Source organism: Cyclopterus lumpus, chromosome 1 (genome assembly GCF_009769545.1).
Source record: "Cyclopterus lumpus isolate fCycLum1 chromosome 1, fCycLum1.pri, whole genome shotgun sequence".
In the NCBI taxonomy this organism is placed as follows: Eukaryota; Metazoa; Chordata; class Actinopteri; order Perciformes; family Cyclopteridae; genus Cyclopterus; species Cyclopterus lumpus.
Window position 1 is genome coordinate 16976756 of NC_046966.1, and position 27801 is coordinate 17004556.

General features: G+C 42.6%; 1 protein-coding gene across 1 annotated transcript; it reads left to right on the forward strand.

Moving 5' to 3' along the window:
• The first annotated feature begins 708 nt into the window (after positions 1-708).
• Positions 709-27750, forward strand: tet2 (tet methylcytosine dioxygenase 2). Its single transcript, XM_034540541.1, has 10 exons — positions 709-969; positions 18432-21452; positions 21535-21625; positions 21720-21813; positions 21923-22131; positions 22308-22458; positions 22532-22621; positions 22708-22845; positions 23049-23397; positions 23591-27750. Exons 2-10 carry the CDS (start codon positions 18476-18478, stop codon positions 24946-24948), a joined length of 5457 nt encoding a protein of 1818 aa, XP_034396432.1. The 5' UTR covers positions 709-969; positions 18432-18475; the 3' UTR covers positions 24949-27750.
• Positions 27751-27801: the final 51 nt, after the last annotated feature.

Below are 27801 nucleotides of genomic sequence, written 5' to 3' on the forward strand. Positions count from 1 at the left end.
CTCTTTAAAGTCCCTTCCTCTCTCACACTTCTTTCTCTATCTCTTTCAGGCCCACGTGGCCAGTGTCAACAGGAGGTGAATCTTGGCAGACGCATGAAGCAAAGTATGCAGGCTGGAGAGTTGTCTTACACTCTAAAAATGAGACGGACAGCCTTCTGGGGCGTGCCAGAATAGGACACAGCCGTTGGAAATGAGTGCAGTGCTCAACTGGTTGGACTCCAAACTGGCCACCTCTCATTGTTGCTGCAAGGCTCTCCAAAATGAGAGCTCTTACACAACGGGGGAACTTCTGCAACCAATGACAGAGAAAGAAAGAAAATGAAAGAAGGAAGTCAAAATAGTCGGGGCGAAAAAAAGGGAGGGAAAAACCCTGAGTCACTTGGCTTCCTGTCTGAAGAAAGGAAGGGGGTGGAGGCAGTCAGACAGTTGAGGCCGGTGCAATATTCAACATAAAGTGCACTGGGGGTAAAGTCCTGTCCTGCTCACTGAATCCACTCCAGTGCTTCAGGGCAGCCATCATAGTGTTCACTATTGTGTGCGGCTGAGGGAAGAAGAAAAAAAAGAGGAGGGAGCAGAGGAGGGAAAGAAAACCTGTCTCTTTGTGTGGGAAGGACTCAGCAGGAAAGTGATTTTGTGATTATTTGAGTTTGCCAGCAAAGTAAGGCTCTCCCTCCCCCCCCCCCCCCCCCCCCCCTCCCCTGACCGGCAACATCTTTTTTACTCGGCACCTCTGCTGCCTTACACCAGAAACACATATGAATGTGCTTCTCATGCCGGCAAAACAGCGACACCCGGGCTCCTGATGATGAGAGCCGACGTCAGACTGGTTTCCATGAATATTGATGTGGAGGATAGTCTGTTTCATAGAAGAACAGAAGGAGGCAAGATGGCTGCCCTTTAGGATTTGTTAAAGAGGAGATCCAGACGGTTTGTTGGAATTTCTACAAAGTGGAGGGACGTAAAAAGGAGGTGAGAATTTGCTTACTGTGTTAATACTCTGCTTACTCTTGCCCTTTAACACTGGGTGTATTCTGTGTGTTTTTGTATGAGGCGAGGTATAGCAAATGTCCCCCACCATGAGAGCAAGACTCAACATAATAAGGAGGGGATATTAGATAAAGCTACTCCAACATGGCTGACGATTTTCTTTCTCTTTTTTTTTGCCAGCTGAATCTGAAAGGACACTTTCTGTGTTTTCCTGTGTGTTCTGTGTTACCTACACATTATTGCTGCTTTTGAATGCATCATAGAAAATGGTGTACTTAGACTGTTTGTCCAGGAGTTTTTCTTTAAGCTTAATTTAAATGCCTCTATAATGCCCTTTCTTTCCTCAACATTTCAACCTTGCTTTTTTTTTTAATAGCATGCACATATTTATAAAAGCGTGTTTAAGTGTGTCATATGTGTGTTTGTGTGTGAGTGTATTTGTTTTTAGAGGTGAAACCCATTTTTCAACATTTATGTGTAATTATTAGTTATTACAGATTGATGGTGTTTTTCATTAAATGTGTTTAGATGCAGGCAGTTTTATCTCCCGTAGCTTCTCAGTTTCATATCCATGGCTGTGTATGTGTTTGTTTGTGCTGTTCAGCAGGCAGACTAGATGTAGGAGAGTAAAAGTCCAACCTGGACGTGTGCAGCAGTAAGTGCATAGTGTCTGCACAGCAGTAGAGCTGAAATAGCTTCTGGCTTTGTGTATCTCTGTTAATCAGCTTTCATTGCTTTCACCACGGAAAGACAAGCAGACACAAAGGCAAATCCCGAGCAGAAGAGAAGAGAAGAGAATTGTGGTGGCCCAGTGTAGTGAAGGCAGACAAGGTCAGAAAGCTCTGTAGGAAATGAAACTCTATCCTACTGCACCATTAACAGGGGGAACAAGAATGGCAGAGGAGATTGTTGCCAGAAGAGCAGACATCCTATTTGTCAAAGAAGTTGACCAAACTTCTTCGAGAAACTAAACCAAAGCGCTACTGGACGGGATTATATGTTTTTAATGGAGCACAAGCAGTTAAAGGTCACGCCAATCAGCCTGCTGTGTTCTTTTGGAAACAGAGCTATTGACAAATAGATTATTGAGAATACGAAGAGGAATGTGTCTGTGCTTTCTGTGCATGGCTGCGTGTGATCTCTAATCATCTCAAAAAGGAATTTGTGTCGAAAAAACCAGCATGGTGACTTGCACAGATAGAGAAGTAAACTACAATAATGGCGGGATAACAGTGAGGTAAACGTCTTCATACCGGGACAGTTTGGTTTTTGTGTTGGTATGGACATTTTTTTAGAAATACACTCGTTAAATCCAACATTTACATCCGTTAAAGGACATCAGGTCTTATCTCAATTAGCAAATAGCTAATAGGTTGTTAGTTCTTTTCTTTTTCTGAATTCACTAAGTGCTACTCCAAGATTAACATCTGAATGGCCCATTAGATTATAACTGATCTCACTCAGGTTTGTGTATTGGGCGTGTGTATTCTACTGACTACAGTCGTAATGTCACCACAGAATGGCCTCAGGTAAAAAGGAGGAACATAATGACTGACCTTAAGTTGGTCATTGTAGTTTAACAGTGTGAATTGCCTACAGGAGCAATGCAGGAATTCAGGCTACGTTTTTTCTGAACTTGTGAGTTACTTGTTGCTGTTAACTGTGACATTTAGTGAATTATGTGCATACAAGGGGCTTCAGAGAAGGTGAAAAGTCAGTGGTCAAAATGAGGTCAGTTGCTTGTCAAATGACTTGAAGACAATCATCAAGCTTTTTTTATGTGAACAGCTGATGACGACAGAAAAAGGAGAACATTCTTCTATCACAGCCAAACACTCCTTTTCCCCTTCTGAATTAAGCATTTGTTTTAAACGGTTTGTGTTTCCATGCTGCATTTTTGTGGATGAGTATGCAGCCCTGACACTACAGCACACACTCGCTTACTCTCTACTGAAAATGATCCGTTTGTCGTGGGAGAGAATCCCTTTTTTATTTTCCTACAGTGAGCAGTCAGGAAACTCACGAACCAACAATGGCGGTTACCCCTCTGACGCTATGGCATGGCTGTGTTTTGATATGAGCAGCATGGACACTGACTGTGTCATCAACACGAGTGCTGTAGCACGGGTGTTCTCCATAGTACTCATGTTGTTATGTTGAGATCAGGTGATCCACGCTTGTGTGTGTGTGTGTGTGTGTGTGTGTGTGTGTGTGTGTGTGTGTGTGTGTGTGTGTGTGTGTGTGTGTGTGTGTGTGTGTGTGTGTGTGTGTGTGTGTGTGTGTGTGTGTGTGTGTGTGTGTGTGTGTGTGTGTGTGTGTGTGTGTGTGTGTGTGTGTGTGTGTGTGTGTGTGTGTGTGTGTGTGTGTGTGAGAGAGAGAGAGATTTGGTCATACCAGTAGTATTTTCAGTTTTCTCGTAGCTAACGAGACAAAACAAATGAACAGCTACAATTGGCCAACAACAAGGTAGTTCTGTTTGTTGTGTATCAACTGGTCTATTTGTTGTTAAACATCCTGTTCCATTATTTAATTCACCTTTGGATGGATTGCATCTAACCCAGTTCATTGCTTGCCCCTGAAAGCACATTATTTATAATTGTCACGGTGTGGTTGTACAATTTGTGTTCCCCTTTGTGTGCAGTTGCACTGTACAGAGGATTTACAAATGCTAATCCTGACCTACATAACAATGACACATTCTAAAATCGAGAAATAAAAAAGCACAAAATCTCACTGGAGATGTTTCCACGAGCCTCTGCATGGCTGCAGTTACATCAGCAGCTGAAAAGGCAGCAGCACATTAATGGGCTTATAGGGGGCTGGATGGGGGAAGGGCCAGATAGATCAATCACATGCACATAGCTTCTCTCATCTATCCGCACCTACAGATAACGCCGTGTGGTTGGGTTGCTCCTTCGTCATGGCCGTAAGTTCCCTTTATGTCACTCCCAGGGCAGAGACAATATCACCTTTGGGAAGAATGTCCAGTTGCCATAGCGTTCCAAAACAATGCTGTCCTCTTACAATACCCAAGCCCTTACCCAAGCCCTCACCTCTGACCCTGCTCTGTCCAGCCCACGCATCGTATTTCCACCCAGGGGCTGTTGCACAAATGACACAGAGAAGCAAGCCCAGTGGCAGGTTAGATATTTTATATTGCACTACTTGCTGGCTAATCATAGCTTGCACGGCTTTCACGAGACAAAATGGCGAGATACTGAGTGTTGTATTGATTTCTGCAATATTGATTTCCCTCTTGTCTGCTATTGGGGGTTGTTTTTCTATTGAGAGGGAGAGAAGCAGGAACCTGCAATCAAAAGGTGTCTGCAGTGGATTCTTAGTGTCACAATGTAGTTGCTCATTTACACACAGTTTAAAACTGAATTAGTCACCAATAGTGCACAGTTGTGAAAATGTTCTTGTTGATGAAAGCCAAGTAGGACTATTAAGATAAGATTGAATAAGCTCAGACATGCATGTGGAGTTTTGCTTAACTTCATGCCAAATACATTATGGATGAATGAGATCTATTGTATGAGTTTCAGCATTTATTGGAAGTTTACCCAAACGTAATATGCTGATCAGTTCTGAAGCCTGCTGAATGTATCAAAAAGTCTTCTGTGACTCACTTCTCTGTCTGGACTAACGGCAAAAAGCATCATGGGTTGGAGAGTGGTGTGCATATGTTCTCTGAAAATAAATCCAAAAAATGAACTGAAGCCAAATCACAAACAATGTCAGTTTTCAATACCAGATCATAACACCAGATCTATCCCAACTGCCGTCTAGAATCTTGGCTTTCCGTCCTATGAAACTTTCTTAAAGAGACTGATGCGAATATGGCCTGCAACTGGTTTATTGGTCATCACTGGGATTGTGAAATAGTAGTAATGTCCGATACGAATGTGCATCCCAAAAATGACTCATGGCACTCTTTTTCCACGAGTCCGCCCCTTGTTCGCCGGGCAGCGGCATAATTATGGAGAGCGCGCGATAAGGCCGTGTTTGAGTGGCACGTGGCCGTAGGGAGTGTTGCTGGCTCTGTGCGCGTGTATCGATGTCAGGGTTTACCTCAGGGGTGAGACAGCGAGGGCAGCGACTCAAAAGCCTCCACGTGAGCACGCGCACATGGCCGCTCTGTTTACAAACACTATCCCGGCATTCCGCACAGAGAGACACAAGTGAGATCTTACGTAATCGCTCCGAAGCGAATAGCATCCCTTCCCGCCTCTCGGCGGACCAACTCTCCGCGGGCCGCCTCTCCTGCGCTTGTACAATATCCTTGAATGCCGTTATCGCCGGTCCCGCTTCAAGAAGTTAGGAAATCAAGACCTCCAGTCTTGATTTCGGCGTATGTGCTCGAGAGCGGCAAGACGGAGAGCAAGCCTTTTCTTGTGTTGATGCTGCTCCGACAGCGCATGGCTCATGTGCAGGGGAAGGCCTAAATATTGACGGGTCAGGAAATAAAACTGGCAGGCAACTTTTCTATCACTTCCTTTACGGTCGAAGCTTTGCAATATTTGCAAGGTTTCATGGAGAGAAAAAAAACAGCGTGTGCACAGCTAAAGCTCTTGCAGGCGAGGGTTAAAAAAAGGTTGTTAGGTTGGGTGTTTCTATATTGGAGAGTGAGACCGGCCTCTTTGCCAGCAAAGATGTGGCTTTTCTAACGTAGGCATAACGAAGTAAACCTGCACACGGGCGGTCAATATGCCTTACGGATCTTCAAAAGCGACCCAACGTCATGCTAGGATCGAACCCTTAACAGGACTTCTTCGTCAACGTATAGCGGTCAGTCAGTTCCAGTCAAATCAAATCTGTGACAATGAGGAGGCTTTGTCACACATCTTCTCCTGAAAGGTTCATCAGGAAAAAAGGACCAAAAGAGGAGACTCTGTTCATATATAGTTTGTCAAAATCCATCCTCTGGTAAAATTGGCTTTAAGAAGAACAATATCTGAAAAGAATGAATATCAATGTCCCATGTCATGATAGGTGCAATCTCAACGCCGTCCATGGTGATTCTAAACAACTGCTTCCGATGGCCGTTAACCCCTCTTCTAAAATGGCTGTCAGATATGGACGGTTTCGTTGCTCAGAGCTGTCATTGAAAAGGTTAGGCCCCGTGGCCCCCTGTTGTCTGCGCAAGTAGCACAAAGACAGACAGCTGGTCCTGACTGTCATTTAGGAGCGTAACCCTGCTAAACGCTCTGGATGACATCACTACCTCTGAGGGCTTCAAGGGGCTCACGCTCAATATTAGGTTTCTGAAGTGGAATGTGCGAGTGCAGCAGCTGGTACTCAATGACGATCAGACCGGTTTGCATCCATATATGTATTTATATTGGGAATGTTTCAAAGACCGATTTTAGCTTTGGGCCTGAATGGATAGAAACTTCCCCACCAAAACAACAGTCTTACTGATGTGGGAGGCACAAACACACTCTCTGTGCTGGAAGACACTCAACTGCATGGCAGAACATGATTGACGACTCCTGAAGCTCACACAGATTTTACCTTTAAGACTAAAACAACACACATGTTTAAGAACTATTATAATCTCCATACTTCATTCTGAGGTGTCAGAAATGCAGTGAAGTGTTTATACATTCTTAAACTGAAGCCATGGATCTCAGAAAATATCCCTCTCTCAGAAGGATTTGTGATTTCTATTCAATGAGAGTCACGTGCCTCCCACTCCGTGGAGGGACAGAGGGAGCTTAGCAACAGTGAGTTAGGTCAGGCTGCTTAAAAACCAATGAGGCAAAGAATATCACTACATTGTGATTGAGCTTAGCCATAAGCCCAAGACGTCACTTCCTGTTTGTTGAATACAAGGAGAGATTGCCAAAACTTACCTAAGTTTTAGTTTAAAACAAACTACTATCTGAAGCTCAGTCTTCCATAAATATGCCCTCATATTTTTTAAAATTCCTCCACTGCCATGTGCATGTTTTAACTTCCTTCCTATAATAATGTTTCCCTTTGCTCTGTTTACTGTTCACCTCTGCTTCCTGTTTAATCGGAAGCTGGTTTGGATTTGAATTGTAGCTCAAGATAACACAAATACTATCTTATTCCTAAATGTTGGCTAAACATGTTTCAGGTTTAAAATGCAATTTTAAAAAGGTGTTGATCTGCACAAGTGCAAATTCAGTCTTCTAAATATGTGGCACTATTGATTTATTGGCAGGTTCAATGCATAAACCACATGTGCACACCGTGGCAAAGCAGCCTATTCTGCAGTCAGCCGTGCCGGGGTAATGTTTAGACCAGATGGGCTTTGGAGCGCTCATAAGATGGTCGCCATGGCGACCAGGCTCTCTGAGAGAAATTTACTTTGCTCTGTGCACAGTTCATCAAGTTAGTCAGATAATATTGACTGTTGCATAGACAAAGGGTTAGAGGGGAGAAGATACAGGCTGGTTGGAAGGAGCAGCATTATTGGTGTGGGGGGGGGGGGGGGGGGGGGTTGTACGCTCAGAAGCCCATTTCTTAATTAGAGTCTGCATGTGATGCAGCTTGAAGCCACAGACAAAGGTTTAGCCTCTGCATGTCAGCTTTGCACAGTGGGCTTCTTTTTGGCAGGGTTTGTTTTTAGGTTGTACTGATTCAACTGAGAAAATGAAGACTAGCAGGTTCATGGAGTCCAACCTAATGTGTAACTGATGTGTACCTGATGTGTACTATCAGGATTTACCTCTTCTGTTCAACAGTCTACGGTCGGCTCCGAGTAAAGGCACTGTGTCACTGAAATGCTGATGGTTTATAGATTTGATCCACGACACTGTGGCCTGTTATTACCAGTTGTTTGTGGTGGTTTCAGTGTGAGCCAAATGATCGCATTATGGTGTAATGATATAAAAGTGAGTTAAACAAATGTAGTACCATTTTCAAAAGAAGAACCAGTTCAGCAGGTCCGACTGATTTTAGTAGATATAATATTAATAACTTAATTTATATAGCACCTTTAAAAACAGGGTTTACAAAGTGCTCTACATAGAAGCAAGGCAAAACATAACGTCAATACAAGTAAACATTTCAGAAAATACAGGAGGCAAAAAAGACCATGCCATATAGGCAATGAACACAATAATGGGATAGAAAAATACAAAATAAAGCAGAACAGACAAACTAAAATAGGGGAAACAAAGAACTGCATAAAAGGACAACATCACTTAAAAGCAGTTCTATAAAAATGGATTTTAAGTGATTTAAAAGAAGTTACTGATTCTGCAAGCCTACAGTGGAAGCGTAGCATATACTAGCTGGATGTTTTTGTGTGTCAGTGTTTGCAGTTTTCCCAGACAACCTGCTAAACAAGTTGTATCAGAAACGCACACAGGCGTGGCGTATCCCTTATGAAACAGTGTCTGTTGAGTTATTCATACCAATGTCACCTTCACCATCCACATGAGGCTCAAACCTCTTTCATATTCACTGACTCATCAGGTATTGCTCAACACCACAAGCATTAAACCACTGAAACATGCAATATCCTCAAACTCGATCACTACATGAACCGTGTCAAGTTAAAACACTTCAGCTGGCCTCGCCCCTGAACAATAGACTCAACAAAACCGTCCGTTGAAATGTTGCCACAAATCGCAGGCTCCTTATTCATCAGACCTTGGGGGTCTTTACGAGTAAACATTTCATTTTGTCATGTCCACGGCTTCCTCAACCCACTGAACCCTGAACAACTCTATCAAACAATCTTGGATTAGTGCAGACATTTATCTTAATTATAGCTATGAGCGTTTGGTTATAGCTTATTCTCATGGTGCCAGTTAATCTTTCCCCTCTCTCGGTTTATCTTTTTACCTTGAGGGAGCTCTAGTAGTTAACCAAATAAGAACTGCACTTTGGTTTGTTTTGGTTTAGTCGCTTCGTCGTTTAGAAGTTGTACCGTCTTTCCAGGAAAAGGTAAACAGCCCACACTGGAACCTTAGAATCATTTCAGATTTTCTTCACCGTCAGGCTGGTTTTGTGGATTTTGAGCTATGGTAAAATGTTGTAATAATGAGTGATACTCGTTACCTGGAGCTAACATCAGCAGAGTGCGTTAGCACAGTATAAACTAGCTAACACTGGATGTTTACACATGCCGCTTTGGCTTTCTAATGATTGTAACAGTGAGTAAAGGCGTGTTCCTTAATGTATTGTCTTCGGTCTCAATCACAAGGTTCACTTTTACACCGTGATCAGTTTTGTCTTCACCTTTATCTTTCTAACCTGATTTTGCTGCTGAATCAGTTTGACAGCCTGGAGTTGTCTTTCAAACACATTTTCTCGACCCGTCTCTCTGTCTGCTTCGCTCTCTATATTACCTTTTCGATTTTTCCAAAAATGAGATTATATTTATTCAGGGAGTGCAGTTAATGACAATGTGGGCTCCATGGTCGTGCTAACAGCTTGACGGAGTAGCGGCTCATCAAAAGTCAGAATTCTAAAAAATTGAATATCTGTAGATTTGGCTTTGTAAAAATTGATTATTCTTCCCTTTGAGATTGTGTGCACACTTACAACATACAAATTGTACTCTAGAATTGAGGCCACAACAGCCTGTTGAACACTTCATAACCATAGAAATTATAATCATTTCACAAATCAAGTTTAATCCATATTCCCAAAACTTCACTCAAACCGATATGAATAAGGCATTTCTGCTTTCTTGGGTCTTCCCGTGTTAATGCAAAACTAATTAATTCAATAAAATAATGCAAATAATTGCAAATTAACTTCATCAGATAATTATATAGTTTGATGAAATGTGTCACAGTTCAGTAAGAGAAGATATTGTGACGTAAATCTGTTGAAGAACAGAGACTGCAGTGGGAATCTCCACAAGTCGGCCACATCTGTCCTGCATTAGACATAAAGAACAATGCAGATTGTACAGATCCTTCTTCTTAAGGAGGGGGAGGAGGCTCTCTATGGAAGGAATTGCAGACAACCCACAAACACTTTGGAAAAGATGGACTGCTAGAACATTTAAAGATCATGTAACTGCTTCATTGTGTTCCATTTACATTTAAGGAGACTTTCATTTTGTATTAAATTGAAGAAGAAAAAATTCAATGGCATTCAACTTGTACCTGCAGAGCTTCACTGTTTTTGGTGAACCATGAAGAGAAGGGAAACCGAAAAGAGGGAAGGAAAGTGATCTGTTGCTCCAGGCGGTCATGTGATGCAGCCATCGCTACGTCACAGAGTGGTGATTAGGCCACAGTGAGCATCAACAGGAAACAGCACTGCTCTACCTGACAGAACTAGACCTGAGGTCGAACAGTATGCAGCATCCTTTGTTCTTACTAATGGAAGCAACATGAGTAACATCACTAACTCAGAACCTCAAGCTTTTGCATTCCTGCTAATACAATCCACATGCCTTTTCAGTGATCAATACAAAAGATTGACACATCTTTAATCTAAAACAGAAGCTGTATATCTCCCCTAACACGACACGGATGGGTCAACCTCAAGGGAAAGTTTTCTGCTGCACAGCCATCAAAAACAATGCTGCACCTTAACATTTCATTTTATCTTCCAGTGTTAAAGAAAAAGGTAAATATACGCCGCTTCGCTTAGTTGTTGACACTTGTGTCTGCACGGTAAACATAAAGCCACGGGTTAGCTTAGCGGAGCACACAGACTGGAAACGGGTGGAGACGGATGTAGCCCAGGGCCTTTTAATATCTCTAATAGACGTAGTAATGTATTGTATTTGTTTAATCCAAACAAAAAACAAAGTGTAAAATGGTTGTGGTTGTACAGGAGGTTATGTGCTGAAATATTTCTTTGCCTAGAGCAGTGACTTCTTGGAGTAGCTTTATATTCATGGTTGAGGCAAGAGAGGGGTATCAATTGTGTGTAACGCTCAACACATAAGTAAGCACACAAGAAAGTCAAACTATTCCTTCAAGGGGAAAGAAAAAGATGTCTTGCTTTGATTTTACAAATGAGGAAATTGTGTGTGTGGTCTAAAACATGAAAGCCAAGTCCTGGACAAAAAGACAACATGAAAGTTCATGTAGTTTTTTTGTCCAGGACTTGGCTTTCATGTTTTATTTGTTTAGATTGTTCCTCTCTCTGTAGATCAGAGTGTAGAGCCCACCTGTCCCTGAGGTCTCTCACGTGACAGAAGATAGCAGCAAGATTTAAGCTCCCAAAAAGAAAAATGTTAGTGATCCGGCGAGCATGTACATTTGGAGGGTCATAAAAATGACTGCAGACACAGGGGCCTTTTGTTTCTTAGCCAGGGTGGAGAGTGTCATATGTTCAGGCTGATAGAATGAAAGAGAGGGAAGGCCCGAGCAACCATGTGAGGTGCATTGTATCAGTGTGCCATGTGACTAAATCCAAAGTGTGACGTGCCTGACTGAGAGACTCAGTGAGATGCAGAACATGAACTAACATCTGTCCTATAGTAGCAACAGTCAGTGACAACACATGCTACTAGCACTTCACTTCACATTGTGCTTTATGAGTTGCTGTATTCGGACCTTCCAGACTTTCCAGTTCACCCCCGTAACTTTTTCCCAAACCCCTCTGCAGTGGAGGCAGCTCCCTCCTGCTTGCCATATGTCACAAACTGACATTCAAAATGTCGACACGTACGTCTTAAGGAATAATTAAACACTGCCTTGAATCAGGAAAATGTGTGCATCCAGAGTCCTCTTGTTGAAATAGCTGTTTTGGGCTGTGTATTGTCATCAAAAACTGAACCTATAACAATGAGATCAAATGCACGTAGTAATTTTGTCTCAGATTTAATAATACTCAAGAGCTTCTGAAATGTTTTGGAGTCTACATCTTTGTTGTTTACGCAGCCGGCTGGAATGCAGAGTTGTGAAAATGTTGTGGAGCAGTGGGTCCGACTATATTTACGGGAGGGATTTAAAACGCTGTAGAATGCAAGTCATCTGACCTCATTACGCTGGTGGGAGTTGCTACAGATGAGGTTTCACTCGCAGCTCTGCCGGGTGCAGTCTGAACTCAAGTCTGTCAGCATATACAGCCATTACAGTATTTCTACGGTTTGACATTGAATATCCTTAGCAAAATGCATGTTATCAACAAAAGACTCTATTTCTCTTTTCCATATCATGATTTGATACTTTCAAATGCAACGCAATTCAAGTTTGAGTCATATGAAACAAATATCGAGACTGGATTTCAGTTTGTAATATCAGTACAATGCTGTGGGTACGGTGACTAAATGAATAGTAAGCAATAGTTCATATTGTATGTTGATGTTGGACAAGTTGATCGTAAACTGTGAACAAATGCAGTTGGTTCAATGTTAAATTGTTGTAGTTACAGCATTAACATTGAGGTACAGTTCAAATATGTAATCAAGATATATGATATTATGTTGAATATCATTATTGGCACACGTTATGACTCAGTTCATGAGGCATGTGGGTTTAACCTGTTTAAAAAGTGCTCTTAGAATTTATAGTCTCGGGACTGGATGCAGGCTCCACGTTCTTATCTATCAAACAGGAAAATGTCAATAGGCCCAAATCGGCAGAGAAACGGAAATATACACTTGAGATTATGGCTTATTCTTGGGACTATTCTGTGAAACAGCGGTGTGGCTTTTCAAGTGCGTTTGATTTACAGTGCTGCTCCACACCTCTTCTCTCTCTCTCTCTACAACAGCGGGACTCTTTAGGCCTAGCTCCCTCGGCCTCAACCTGAAACAGACCTGAGCTTCCGAGCAGCTGTCGTTAGCGGTAAATGTCACATACGTCTGCCAAGTCACGCCAAATAGACGCCATCTACTATGGCAGCTCTCATATTTCACTGGCGGCCTCTGCGAATAACAAAAACACACTGCCAGTCCAGTGCATTTAAGTTTGCTACACTAGTGTTGTGAAGACAAAGCATCAGGAAATGGGACTAAACATTCATAATACATGTGATTTTTTTTAGCTCAATTGATATATTTTAGTTTTGTTGAAAATATGATCTTTTCGCAATTTGATGGACAAACGGAAACAAGTTGCATTTTGTGAAGCAAAGCCATATTAAAAACAAACATAATTGTTAAAATATGTCCATTAACTACCACCCTTATATGACTCTTGTGCAAACTGTGCCCATTGTTTTACAACACTGGTCACACTGAGTCCAGCCTTGCCCCCGGGCTTCAAAGCTCTAAAGCAACTCGCCATCTATAAATGCCAGCAAATACATAGCTACAGAGGCAACGGGCAGTTCTGAGGGGCCACGCTCATCAGGGCACAGGCTAGACGAGAGACTGAGCAGGAGGGAAGTATAGCAGACAGAAGAAGTACAGAGGACCCTGAAGTGTAATTACAGGGCAGAGGACTGGAGGTGAGGCTGTGGGAGAAGGAGGGAAGCCAGACGACAGCGTATAGAGACAAAGAAATTAACTTTTGGAGGGAAAGAAAGCTTTGTTGGAAATCCAGTTCAAGCCAAGCAAGCTGAGTCCTATCAGACACTGAGACGGCGTTCTGGTGGACATTAGCTACTAGAAAGAAAACCAAAATAGATCAAAGCGTTAGAACTTCCAGCAGGCATCCACACAAAAGCCACTGAGAGGCAGTGCCTCTGGTTTAGTTTAATGCTCTACTTCCGGAGCAAAAATAGCTCTCCCTGTGAATAATAAAGAGGATGCAGCCAATCCTCCAAATGTCTTAAAGCAAGCAGTCAAAGTTGGACTTTCAACATTGTGTAATTTATGTATGTGTGTGTGTTTATATGTTTGTACGCTGACAGGCAGCACACACACTCAGCTGGGATCTCTGGCTTTGTTCTGGGTTTGCAAAGATTTTTTTTGTTGTCAGTGTGGGTGTATCCAACTGTGACAAGCTGCTTGGCTCCGCTCGGCCCTTTGTAAATCCTGGAGTGTCCCTCAGGATTGGAGCTGCGCTAAAAGCAGCTAAGCGCCCGCGTTCACCTCTTGACTTAGTTACTGATTTGCAGACTGCACCGAGGGCCAGACAAAACAAAGGAGTCGTCACATGGGGTCGGGAAGTGGTATTCACCCGCTTACCTCATTGTTACGTTCTCAGGGATCAGATGCTTTTTATCTGAAAGAGTGCAGTGAGGTGGGAGCATTTGGTTACTCCTTTTAGCTCCCTTTTCCTCAAAAAGACACTGACTTAATTTAGTTATTTTCTGTAGATGTTGATAAGATATTGTACATAACTCCAAGCAGCTGTATTTGTAGTTAAAGTTTAAGCTGGAATTACCAATACAGAGGGAGATTCTCATGAAGTTAATTTCAAAGTAAAGTTAAGTCGTTTGCCACATAGTATTCAAGACTGATACGTTAGCTTTTAGTTCAGCAATACTCAATATGATATGACTTAATCACCTCATGTTTTTCATCCTCAAGCAAAGATATTCCAAACAGCACATCATAAAATCAGCATGTCTGAACATCCCAATGTGATGCTGTATGAATGAAGATGCCTCCGGGATGGAAAGACCATTTGCCATTCATTAAACAGAGCCGTGTACGTTTCACAACTCCCACGTGGTGGTGGGCTTCTCAAACTCATTTGTCAAAATAACACATTTAAATTTTAATAACTTTGCCGTAATCATAGAGGCTCAATGTCACTTCTGATTACGATGTTGGCGGTGGGGTCCCGCTGTGGCTCTTAACATCCGTCTGTGTCAGACAGCAGCAACGAGAGATTAGTTCTGCAACTGGTTGCCCGAGACTGCTGCCTTATACTTATTTATACTACTTAGAACTATTATCTGAACTATTCAAGTGATAATGCATGGAAAGAGCTAGTTGATTTTGCAGTTTCTCTTTTACTACACAGCGTTCTAGATTTCTATAAACGTCTCTATTTTTCTGGTTTATGAAACCCTTCCAAACCCCATCGGATAATGTTGAAAATGTATATTTTAGTAAGCTCACAAGACAATTATTCTTAAATCCTAACTCAATACACATACAAATATACTTTTCAGGCCCCTTTCCCCCCAGCCAATCGGCATGAGAGCTGTCTTTGTTTTCAGTGATCCGCTTGCTTGTCCTACCTGCTAACAGGCAGCCGGCTGCTCTGTTGTGACAACGGTGGGAGCTTCCAGACACCCTGCAACAGCTTGGCTCGTTAGTGGGAGATTTAGCACGCTAACTTTGGGGGTCTGGAGGGCTGCTAATGTCCTGGAGGGGGGTTTTACACAGAGAAGGATATCATTATTTCTACCAGCTCGGCTGCCTGGCCAGAGCTCAGTCTGAGTTTCTTGTGAAGGTTGTCTTGGTCCAGATGGCCGACTGGGCCACGATGGCAACTGGCATTTTGTTTTGCCTCCTTCATGGAACCAATTTGGACATTTTGGCTATGAAAATAGAGGAACCTGATAACAATACTATCTCTGAAAGTGCACAATATCTCGAGGTCTTGAATCACTTTATGAAATGGGCAACTTTTGAAAAAAGCAATTGAAATTCGTTTTTGGTCGGAATATGAACTTATCCCCTAAATTTAAGGTCATCTAATGCCACAGGTGCTTCATTTTAGGACCCCTCAGCAAGCTATCCTGGTCTCCAGTATACTTTCGAATGTATAGCTGAATTTATCAAATGACCCATCTGGACAGTAAAATCAAAATAATGGTTTCCACGAATTGCAAATTATTATTGAACGTTACATTTGTTCATAATCATTCTTGAATGAAGCGATGTACATGATCAATAGCTATTTATTTCAATGCCAATGATTGTTGTGGCTGAAATGGAGACTGTGTCTCTCCAAATATCTTTCAAAAAAGGTTATCAGGCTTTGGATAAAACATGTTGTTTGAAGACGACAGCTCTTCTGCCAGAATCATAAGCAGCTGTAACCGTTTCCAGATGTGATAATCGGGCCCAAAGATGGAGCACGATCATGCCATAGTACCTCAAATATTTAGGTTTTTTTCCCCCCAAACATCAGTCAGTGCCTATAGTAGGTTTGCATTAACAGGAGGGCTTTTGTGGGGATCTGAAGCTGGATCCAATTATGTTTTCAAAGGTTGTATAGCCTACTTCTCTGAACTTAACCATAGCAGCCGGCAGTTGTGACCCGAGGCTTCAAAGCTCCAAGGACATTATTTACTTTAAGTACATACAGAGTGTTTAGCTGACCGAAATGTCTTAGAACATAAAGCAGGAAGTCTTTTTACCCTACAAGAATCTAAATTGTCTTGATGAACACATTTTGGTAAACTGCTGTTTCAAGCACACCATGATGTGCCAACAGTTGGTTTTTTTTTTTTTATATGAAGCCGTCCCTACAATTTGACCAATTGTCATGAGGTGTGAAAAATGATCCGAGGTATGACAGAATGCTTCATCACAAATCTCAGGACACCTATTAAAGTCAGGAAAGGGCATTTTCTCTCGCCTTTGATATATGGAGGAAAATAAAGCACAACAACAACCATGGCTTGTTTAGAAAAGGTGGCGGTCTATTTGATGTTGACTCCCACCTGTGCGAGTGTGTCTCTTTTTTTAAAGCCTTTAAAAGAAAGTAAAAACCAGGCATACTTTCTTTGATGCAAATGTAACCGTGACATTGAGGACAAACTTAAGTTTTGTAATATATTCTGTACAAGGACTGAACCCCCTTCATCTGCCAACCGGGAATCTACAGTACAATGAGTTATTTTTCAAGCACACTCTTTTACCTAAACACTTAAAACTGAATCTGGGCTTCTCTCGGTGCTCATCAGCTGCCCATTCCATTTGGAATCTGCAGGAGAGTTGCTCATAATTATGATGGATTAAACGAGGCTCTTTGTGCATGCGCACTGCAATTCAGAAATCAATATTCTACTGGAATCTATGCTTTAGGCAGGCTAAGCAATTATTAAATTAAACTATATACTCTTTTTGCTGCTTAACCTTCTGAAGAGGATCTTAGTTCCATCTTTTATTACTTTATTAAATTACTTTGTTGCTAGACCTACAGATCCCAAGGAATACAAAATCAAGCTAGCTTCTCTAAAACTTTGGCCAACTTATCTATATTAGACAAAATGCTGCTCAGCTGAAACCATACATACAATTTATTTAGATTAACAGACGACATATCTAACAAAACTCAGATGTTTAGGTTTTTACGTTAACTTTTGGAATCAGCTCCACCGACAAAATTACATTTTCTTAAATCAGAGTTGAAAAAACCTAAAGCAAAGAAGTTCATCAGGGTAATTAACTCAGTGTGGGAAATTTGTGGGTGTCAGTTTATATTCTGAACTCGGTATAACTCCATGGCACACAAAGTTACGGTTTAGCCCGGATAACAAAGGCCGCAAACTTGAAACTTGAGGTGTATTTGCATATTTGACACAGCAATGTGTTCAGGGTGAGGAATACCACGACACAGCTGACGAGCAGCCAACTCCTCCTCCCATCTACCATCTGGGACATTAACCTTGCATCCTATTAACTTCAATCAACTGGACTTGTGTTTAGTTTAATGTATTCTGTCCTTTGATATTACAACCGAAAACCCAAATACAAAGAAAAAGTGTTCTTTGTGAAAGTGAACTTTGGTCAGAATCTAGAGAAAGGATTCAGACACATGCTATTGTCTGATGCATGTCTGAAAAAAAGCTGCTGGTTCACATGTTGACTACAGTGTTTTTTAAATTAATGTTCCCTTAATTTAGCATGTTCCTGTGTTTCTATTTAAAATATTGCTATAGTCTCCCACCATTTTGAGCGCAATGATGGTGGATATGGGTGATATACATAAAGTCGCCCTATGTTTGTCAAAGAAAAATTCCATTATTGAAGTAGACTGAACACCAACTGGTCTATTGGCATATTTGCAACCAAAAGTTCAGTTTCAAAACAATGTATTTAGAGCACTTCACTATTATCCAACCATTTGTTTTACCTGCAGAACAGTTATATAGGTGACTGCAAGCTTTTGGCCCATTTTTAGATTAACACACAGAACATAACAGGAAGTCACAGATTTCAGTTTGAGATAAGGGTCCTCATATATCCGCACACATATTGGCATTCACTCCTAATAAAGGATACCTTTTGTAGAGCTGTGTATGTTAAATAAAAAATGGTAACTCAGTCCACCGTTAGCCAAAAATAGTCCTGTTATGACCTCTAGTTTCATTCTCTTCTCGCTTTCTACCTGTTTTAGGTGATTGGGAGATGAGGTCAGGGTGAATCTAATTCTATGACAGGTTGTGTTGCCAACTGATACAAATCATTGCCAAGTGTAAACACATTACTGACCTTCCCCTCACTAAGGTCATATTCAGATCCAAGACTAGTTGACGAGTGCTGAAGTTCGATGTCTGAGTCAATATGACCGAGTAAAGTTCAAAAACGTAGGTCAATAAAAATCCTGTGTTTGTTTAACATAGGACATATTGTATTTGAAAACATAACTACTTGAATAATGATGTAACCAACTATTTCTCTCCCTCTATCTGCCCCGCAGGACGGACAGAGGGCAGCCCTGTGGATGGACTCTGAGCAGGCCAGATGGAAACAGAACAAGCCAGACATGAGGCGGAAGAAAATCTGATATTAGCACAATTTGGCACATCTCGCAACATCTCTCACAAACTGCAGAATGGAGGCCAGTCTTCAGAGGAAGATTCTCAGCAGATCACTGGGGACACAAGCTGGAACCATTACAAGGCCAGCGCAGGTGCTAACTCCATGAAGAGGCACAGGGAGAACTGCAACAGTCCTGCCTCAGTACAAGGGCTGTTCGATCAAGGATCCTACATGATGAATGGAGAACTTATGAATGGAGAGTTGAAGCATGCACTCAATGAGCAGTCCTTACTGGCCCACCAGCCCAAGAAACTTAAAGTAGAATCTGAGATTAAAAGAAATGACGATGTGAGCTCTAGTTTGGTGGATGGTTTTCCTGAGCTGACAAAAGCAGCTGAGTTTGAGAGCAATGCCCCACAGACAGAACTCAAGTTAGACAAGAGGAACTGTAATTTTCCTAATGGAGATATGTTCGGTCTACCAAGGAATAAACATGTTTCGATTCCAAATGGTGCTGTATCACCCCCCTCAACCATAGAAAGCACTCCAGGTGATCTTTTAGAGAAAACCTTGTCTCAGTATTATCCTGAGCAAGTGTCAATCGCACCACAAACATCTGGGCCACAGCTAGATTCTGTCAACGGTTCACTGGGAAATAAGCTGCCAAGTGAAGGTGCTCAACCCCAATCTTTAACTTCAGGATTGCCCAATTCAGCTCAGATGCCTAACTCACAGCAACAGAAGCCTGGGGCATCGGGCAATATAGAAGGGGGCAATCGTTATAACTCTGTCAACTATGTAGTGAATGGATACTCCAACAACTTTGAAGCAGATCACCAGCAGCAGCAGCAGCAGCAACAACAGCAGCAGCAGCAGCGGCCACCATCTTACTCTGATCAGGAGCTTTCTCTAGGTCAGCTCCCTGGCATGATCCAGCCAACAAACACTGCCAATAGCTCACAACAACATCAAAATGGCCCACAGTGCTATCCAGATGACACCAATACTCAAGGTATATATGAGAATGCCAACAAAGAGTTTAACCAGAACTCTTTTCTGGAGCGAGGCGCTCCTGTACAGGCAGCAGAGACAGGTGGATATGCATCCTTTCCTAACTCTGGGTTGCAGAAGATGGGGCAAAGTGAAGAACCTAGGTCTGGTCAGCATCAGTGCCTTGGCACTGACAGGGGCCACCAGTATGGGATTCAACCCCAGACCTTTAAACGCAGTGATGGGAACTCACGTGGAGCCGACAGTACGGGACCCATGGGCCCCAGTCTCCAGCAGCCACGTCATGCAGGGTTAGAAAACGGGATGGAGAAAACGCCTCAGCAGAGATCCAACTTACCATGTTCAACTACCCATCAAAGAGCCTGGGTAGAGCTAAACTCTCCACATTCCCAGCAGCAACTAGCAAGTGGCCCGTCATCCCAGGCACAAGAGCAGGACATGTGGAGGGGCTTCCCTGCTAAGCCTCAGTCAGAGCAGCAGACAGCTAACCCCCAGGTGCACTGCCAGATGTTGGAGCCAAATCCAGGGCAAAGATTCCAGACACAGGCAGGTTTCACAGATAGCAGCCAGGGGTCTAACAGCTTCCAGCAGCAACAGCAGGACCGCCTTCCGGCCCAAACACACTGTGCTCCAGCCCAGCACAACACTGCCCCTGAGTGGCAGCAATCAAATTCAAAAGCACCTCAAATGCAGCAGCCTCCAACCCAGAAAATGTCTGAGCAGCGTAATTTCCACCAAGATCAGCAGGTTGACAGCCGCTACCACACCCAGATGCAGTCAGAGCATTTATGTGAAGACCCTGACCTGCAGGATATACTGTCACCTGGGTTTTTACCAACACAGCAACAGCAGCAACCACAGCACTGTCATCTTCAACGTCCCCTGTCCCACCCACCACAATTTGAAGGGCAGCCACTCAAGTCACCCGATTACAGACCTCGCAGTCAGCCTCAGCCAGGTCAGCAGCAGATTCAACCTAACCAGCCTCTTCGAAACAATTCTGCTCAATCCAACAACCAACAAATCCAGCACAGCGACCATGCATTCAGTTACAATAACGCAACGGACATGCAACAGATTCAACAAAATCAAAGGCAGTTTCCACCTGACTCGGGCAGCAGTAACCTAAAGCAATTTCAACCACAGCTGCCTAACAACCAGTGCCACCAGCCCAACCATGCAGACTTCTCCCAGACCTCGATGCAGTTACAACCTCACTTACGAGGAGGCGCGTTGAACCAACAGGTATCAGCACAGCTGTATCCTAAAGCTGAACAGCAGCTACAGATATCATGCGCTCAGTTCCAAAGGGGACCTCGACTACCTCTGGCACCTGCGGGTCCCCATGGAGACTTTGAGAGGCATGCAGCCCTGCGCATGCACCTGTTGCAAAGGCAGGAGCGCCAGGGCATTCCTCATCCCCTTCAGAGCACTAGTGACCCCACACATGGCCTGAGAGCTGTGAAAATGGAAAACAGCCCCAGATTTGAGCTGCCGTGTTCACAGCAGCAAGAGCAGCAGCTACAGATGCGAGAGATAGGACTAGGTGGTGTGCAAATCAAGCAGGAGAATCAGCCATCCCTGTGCGAGCAAAGCAAGAGGCCGGGAAACATCTTGGCCTCCATGGAACAAAGCCTGAGGCAGTACCAGCTTTCACCTGTGTTTGAGAAGAAATCCCTTGTCATCAATCCAGCAAATAAAGTCAAGGTGGAATATTCTGGGCCTGTCACAATCCTGTCAACCAACACTGACTTGAGTGGAGTTGAATCAGCAGCAGCTGCCCCAGTCCCTACAGCTCTAAAAAGACCACCTGATTTCACCCCTAAGAAGGAATACCTCTTGCAAAGCTTCATGGACTCCCCTATGAAGCTATTGGATACCCCTATAAAGAACCTGCTGGACACCCCCATGAAAACACAATATGACATTGCATCCTGTCACTGTGTTGGTGAGTATCATGATGTTGGTTCTGAAAGATGATTAATCAGTTGGTGTGTAAATATTAATGCATGTCCATTTATGACATTTAGAACAAATCAGTGAGAAGGATGAAGGCCCATACTACACTCACTTGGGGTCTGCGCCGAGTGTTGCCGGTATTCGGGAGGGGATGGAGAAAAGGTAACCACATATTTGACCTGTTCACTGAGTGTTATGTAACCACTGTGTACTATTTGACTTGTGTTTACTTATATGCCTCTATTCTGCTATGAAGGTCTGGTCTAACCGGTCCCGCCATCAGGATTGAAAAAGTAGTATACACCGGCAAGGAAGGAAAAAGTACACAAGGGTGCCCTATCGCCAAATGGGTAAGAACTATTTTTGTATATTTCATTTGAGAAGCAGGAAACGCAGCTGCCCTGGCACTTCCCTCAAATATCTGCACTTCCACCAATGCCTATTCCCATCTTCTTTCAGGTGATTCGTCGGTCCGGTGTAGACGAAAAGCTCCTGGTGTTGGTGCGGGAACGCACTGGTCACAAATGTGAGTCAGCCTGCATCATTGTAGTAATCCTGGTCTGGGAGGGCATCCTGCCCAGCCTAGCTGACCGCCTCTACCTCGAGCTAAGTGAAACTCTAACAAAGCATGGAGCCCACACCCAGAGACGATGCGCTATCAATGAGGAGTAAGTAACTGGGCTATTTTGTTTCCTGGCTCTTATTTTGTATGCATACAAGGACAATTTAGTTATTGCTTTTGTATACTTTTAAAGGGCTTTTTCTTCTTCAGTTATCAATTTTTATCTTTTTGAATAAGCCTTGTCTAAATAATGCATTTCATTTTGATGTCCTCCCTCTTCAGGAGGACCTGTGTATGCCAGGGGTTAAATCCTGATGCCTGTGGGGCATCTTTCTCCTTTGGCTGCTCTTGGAGCATGTACTACAATGGTTGCAAGTTTGCCCGCAGCAAAATCCCAAGAAAATTCAAGCTACTAGGAGATGATATGAAAGAAGTATGTTCAACATGATTCCGTTAATATAATAAGCTAATTAAGTTACTTAATACTGCCAATTTGTGTCTTTCAGGAAGAGAGACTGGAGCACAACTTTCAAAATCTAGCAACCTTATTGGGTCCCTTGTATAAAACGTTGGCACCTGAAGCCTATGGAAACCAGGTGTGTATATTTAGACATTGTTTGACTGCTTGCCTTTCCACATCTACATCTTATTCAAATTGACCTCCTGTTGCACCTGGACACAGGTGGAACATGAACACAGGGCACCAGATTGCCGTCTGGGGCTCAAGGATGGCCGTCCCTTCTCTGGGGTCACTGCTTGTCTTGACTTCTGTGCCCATGCTCACAGAGACCTCCACAACATGCAGGGCGGCAGCACCGTGGTAAGCAGTTCATCTTTCTAAGTATGTTGTATTTCTTTGAGAATGGAAGAGGTAGAGAAACTGCAAACTACACATCAAGCTCTGCGTTGCCATCCCAGCAAGGCATGGTATTAAAACCGATAGGTGAATAACAAAAGTAGATTTATTATTTAATGTCGGTGACATCACCAACAAACAGTATTGAACTCAACCCGTTTTTCCAGGTGTGTACATTAACAAGTGAGGATAACCGAGACATCGGACAGATACCGGAGGATGAGCAGCTCCACGTATTGCCTCTTTATAAGGCTTCAAGCACTGATGAATTTGGCAGTGAGGAGGGTCAGCAGGAGAAAATAAAGTCGGGCGCCATCCAAGTCCTCAGTGCCTTCCGCCGCCAGGTGCGCATGCTTTCAGAGCCCGCAAAGTCATGCCGACAAAAAAAGCTGGACGCTAAGAAGGCAGCTGCCAACAAGAATGCCATGCTGGACAATGAAAAGGCAGAGAAGGCCCTCCTGGCCAAGGCAAAAGCTGGCACTTATGAGAATACCGCTCAGAGCACTCCTATGGCAGGTAGAGTAACATTTATTCTGACATATATTGTTGGTATATATTGTATCGCTTAGTAAGGACATGTTGTCAACATACTAAATTAACTCGGAAAAACAATAAGCAATGAATTGACAAAAAGTGGCACATGATGAGAATAATTGTTGTAAAATGCTGCTGCTTAGACCTTAATCCTTTGGGGTTTGTTGTTTTCTAGGACCTATTCACGGTGCTATGGGAGCAATCCTACAGTCAGGTCAGCCAACACACCCCCTTGGGGCCCATCATCAGCAACTTCAGCAACAACAGCACCAGAGCATACTTCCCCCTTATCCTGGCTCAACCAGCTACCCCAGGTTCCCCAACCACCCAGGTTCTTTTCCAAGCACTTCCAAGCCAGGCACCATGTATCCCCCTCAGCCACCAACTCCAGCCAGCCCTTACCCCTCCCCGCTCCACGTACCAAACTCTTACATTAACGGATCAAATCATCCATATCCAGGATATCAATGTAACGGAGGAATGCCCCTTGACAATTGTCACCCATACTATGCTTCAAACCCAAAGCACCTGGATATGTATCGACAACAGCGGCCAGCACTTTACTCCGAGCAGCAGTATGGTGTACATCCACGTTATGAGGTCAATTACCCGCCGAGGTATGCCGAGCCAGGTTTACAGGTGAACGGTTACAATGCCTGCAACATGAGGCCAGTTAACCCCATGAGACCGTACGCCCCTTATGGTCCCAATGGAACCTCAGACCCCCAGTTTATGGACCCCCTCTCAAGAGCACCCTCATCTCAAGGAGGTCTAGACTATACAGCTGCTATGAGCAAAGGCAATCAGTTTGGAGGATACCCTAATCCTTACCTATCTCGGAGCCCTCAAATCTTCGCCCCGGGCCAAGATCCTTTCCATATGCAAATCAAGACAGAGATGGGCATGCCTCGCCCACAGATGCATTCTGCTCAGTTAAGCGGTGGGGGTTTCAACCCTGAAACCCAGTCAGGTTTAGGTCTGCCTAATGGGGGCCTCATGGGCTCTGGTATTAAGCAGGAGCCTGGAACACCGCAGACACCCACAACCCCACAAAAGCCTGAGGTGTGGTCAGACAACGAGCACAACTTCTTGGACCCTGACATCGGCGGTGTGGCAGTGGCACCAAGCCACGGCTCAGTCCTCATTGAGTGTGCAAAACGGGAGCTCCACGCCACGACGCCCGTGAAAAATCCAGACCGCACCCACCCAACACGCATCTCCTTGGTCTTCTACCAGCACAAAAACATGAACGAGGCCAAGCATGGTTTGGCACTGTGGGAAGCCAAGATGGCAGAGAAGGCTCGAGAGAAGGAGGAAGACGCGGAGAGGAATGGTGGCGAGGGGACACCCAGCAAAGGCAAGAAGGGGGCGAAGCGTGAGCATCCGGAGTCAGAATCCACCGGGGAGCCTCCTTACAAGCGTTTTATCCAGGCCCTAATGGAGGGGTCCTTGTCGTGCACAACAAACACCTATGTCAGTACATCTCCGTACGCCTTCACCAAGGTCACAGGGCCCTACAGTCAGTTTGTGTAAGAAGCACTGGTGAAGAAGAACATTGAAGGTGCTTGATTTATGACAAAGACCACAAGCAGCACTGGCCTCTTCTAAACACTCCTTCCTGTCTGTACGGTTAGCAACAATGTAGAAAAAGGAACCTGTGATCAGATGAGATATAAATCACCTTTCACATCAGGTCTTTCACCTCGTTAACAATCAAGCTTTACATGTTGACCCTACTAAGGATGTATTTATTTTTGTTTGACAACTTTTGCAAGATATACACTGTCAACATCTCTGGTGCTCTCAGACTGAAACACAAGGACCTATTTTTAATGGAAACAAATTTTCATTTTTGGTGGCTTTATTTTTCTTACAAAATTGTACTCTTGGCATAAAACACTGACTTTGTAAATGACAACATTCACGGTGCTAAAGTGTATGCTTATTAGCATTTATTTAAATTCAAATACCTTCACACTATAACCATAACTCACTCTACGAGTGACACCCAACGAACAGGACACTAAAAATATCATCCCACAATCAAATGATCAGCATCATAATGGTTTTTGGAAAGTCAGTGGTTCTTAGGGCACTTTTTGATAATGAGAGTTAAATGTTTTGGTAATACCTTTAAATCATAAAATCTGGTTATACTTACTACATTGAGAGTAATTCATTTATAAGCATCACTGAATTTAAATTGATGAATTTATAACAGAAGATAGTATGAGTAATCCATGAAACAGATTTCAAGTTCATGCAAAAAGAGGTTTGGTGCTTCTTTAGCTTACCTATGTCATTTATACTGTAAATTAAGTCATTCTTTTGGTGCATTTCTAACATTGAGGTAAAAAAAAAAAAAAAAAAGTAGGTTTGTTATTTCAGTTTTTCCCCAGGTTTACTTTGTTGTCAGCGACTGTTTTTAATGTTCCTCACCTTAGGTTCATTGAACAAACCTGGACTGTGAATATTACATGTAGTTGTTTGTCTGTGGTGCTTAGGAAATGTGTTTTTTATACACTGAGGAACATGAAACAGGGTTAGCCCAGTGTCAGTTTCAGAGGGCAGCTGGCTTGCTGTGGGGTCTTTAATTATTGTAATCTAACTGTAAGATAAACAGGTGAGATATGTACAGTAAATTAATTTCCCTTTTTGGAATTACTGTTAGAGATTTTGGGTTGTAAAGAATGCTATCGGCGTATTTCATTGTATTTCTTTGGGTTTAACTGATCATAAGGTGCTATCCAACCTACTAGAAACATACAATGGGAGACTCTTTAGACAGCCGGAAGGCTTTTAAATAATGTACAGTACAAACCCGTCATATACCTCAAAACTAGTTTGGCAATAGGATTATAACATATTTTTCTTTCTTCCTTTGTATATTACTTTCAAAAAATAATAACAGTTCAACTTCAGGCCACCAAAAGGCATAATAGTTCATTTCTTACTTTCTTATCAATCTGCTAGAAAGTATTACTTGAACTTGAATCTTTGATGTTGCTGTAAAATCAGGGACAGTTTCAACTAATTCTGTGTTCATCGCCTGTACTCATCCGGTATGTCTCTCATTCAGGTTCTTGCCATTGCATCCTGAATCTGATTCTTATCGACTTCACAAAGAGAAAAAAAATATTCTGTGAGGATGAAGATACTTTCATGCAGTTTTTTTTACTTATATTTTAAGGTAATCTTTTAAAAGTAATTTGAACATATATGCACTGAGTTGACTAAAGGGAAAGTATGATATTGACTAAGTAAAAAGCAATGTATTTGCTTTTGCTGAGACAAGACCAGGGCAGTGATTAACGTAGTTGCACATCTTTGTGCCTGTGTATAGTTAAATTTATTTATAACCACTAAGCAATTGTATAATGATTTTTCCTCCCTGTCTATTTGATTTAATTAACGCGATATATAGTGGAATGTCATGTTACAGTAACAACTTACCCCACTCTTCAACAGATTCATTTTCTGAAAGCACTTCATTTCTTTTTCAGGAAAAAAAAATGTAATAAAGAATTACAAAACGTTTTATTTAAATAGATTGTAAATGTGTTTAAAACAAATAAATTATGTCACATTGTACATACCAGGAACCTGTATTGCAGGAATACAACTCATTCTTTGATGTTGATGTAGGTTCTTCTTGTTCTGTCAAATTGACCCACAGCTCCCCCATCAGCGATACTCAACATATCTTTAAATATCCTTTCAGGTTATCAGAATGATCATGGTTAGATTTAGCCAGGAAGTCTGTAAATGTATGCTCACTGTCACAGCAATGTTTACAGTTACAGCATACTGTTTGCGCAGACGTTAGACGTTCTAGTTTTTTTTAACTGTTCCAATTTTGTAAAATAATTCGACATAAGACATTTGGTTGTACAGGACCCAGCTACAGTAGCAGGTTGTGGTTGAGAAAGCAGAGGAGTCTAAGATATAGCGGGTTCAGAGCATAGCCATACTTGAAGATGCTTCAGAGTGTTTCTGAGAGAGTCAACATTACTTGAATGACTTCTGGTCTGAACTAGTGCGCTGCATGGGCTCGGCTCAAAGGTTAAGCTAGCAGTTGATACACACTTGGTCTTTTTGCAGTTAGACACTAAGGGTAAAATAAAGTGCAACTTTTTGCCTGTCATTTTATTTTTTAAGGCTTCCCTTGTTCTCCTGAAGTTTGGTATGCTGCAAATGGAATTCAGGATGGGTATTAATACTGTAAGTATTGTAATGTAATGGATGCAGTTTATTTGAAAGCTGTTTATTATATCATTCCTGATATTGCTGAGATGTGGGTGTTTTTTTAATAAAATTTATATTTATTTAAAGCAATTGATTTGTTACTCCAAGTTAATACTAATATCTAAATTCTTGAATATTGAC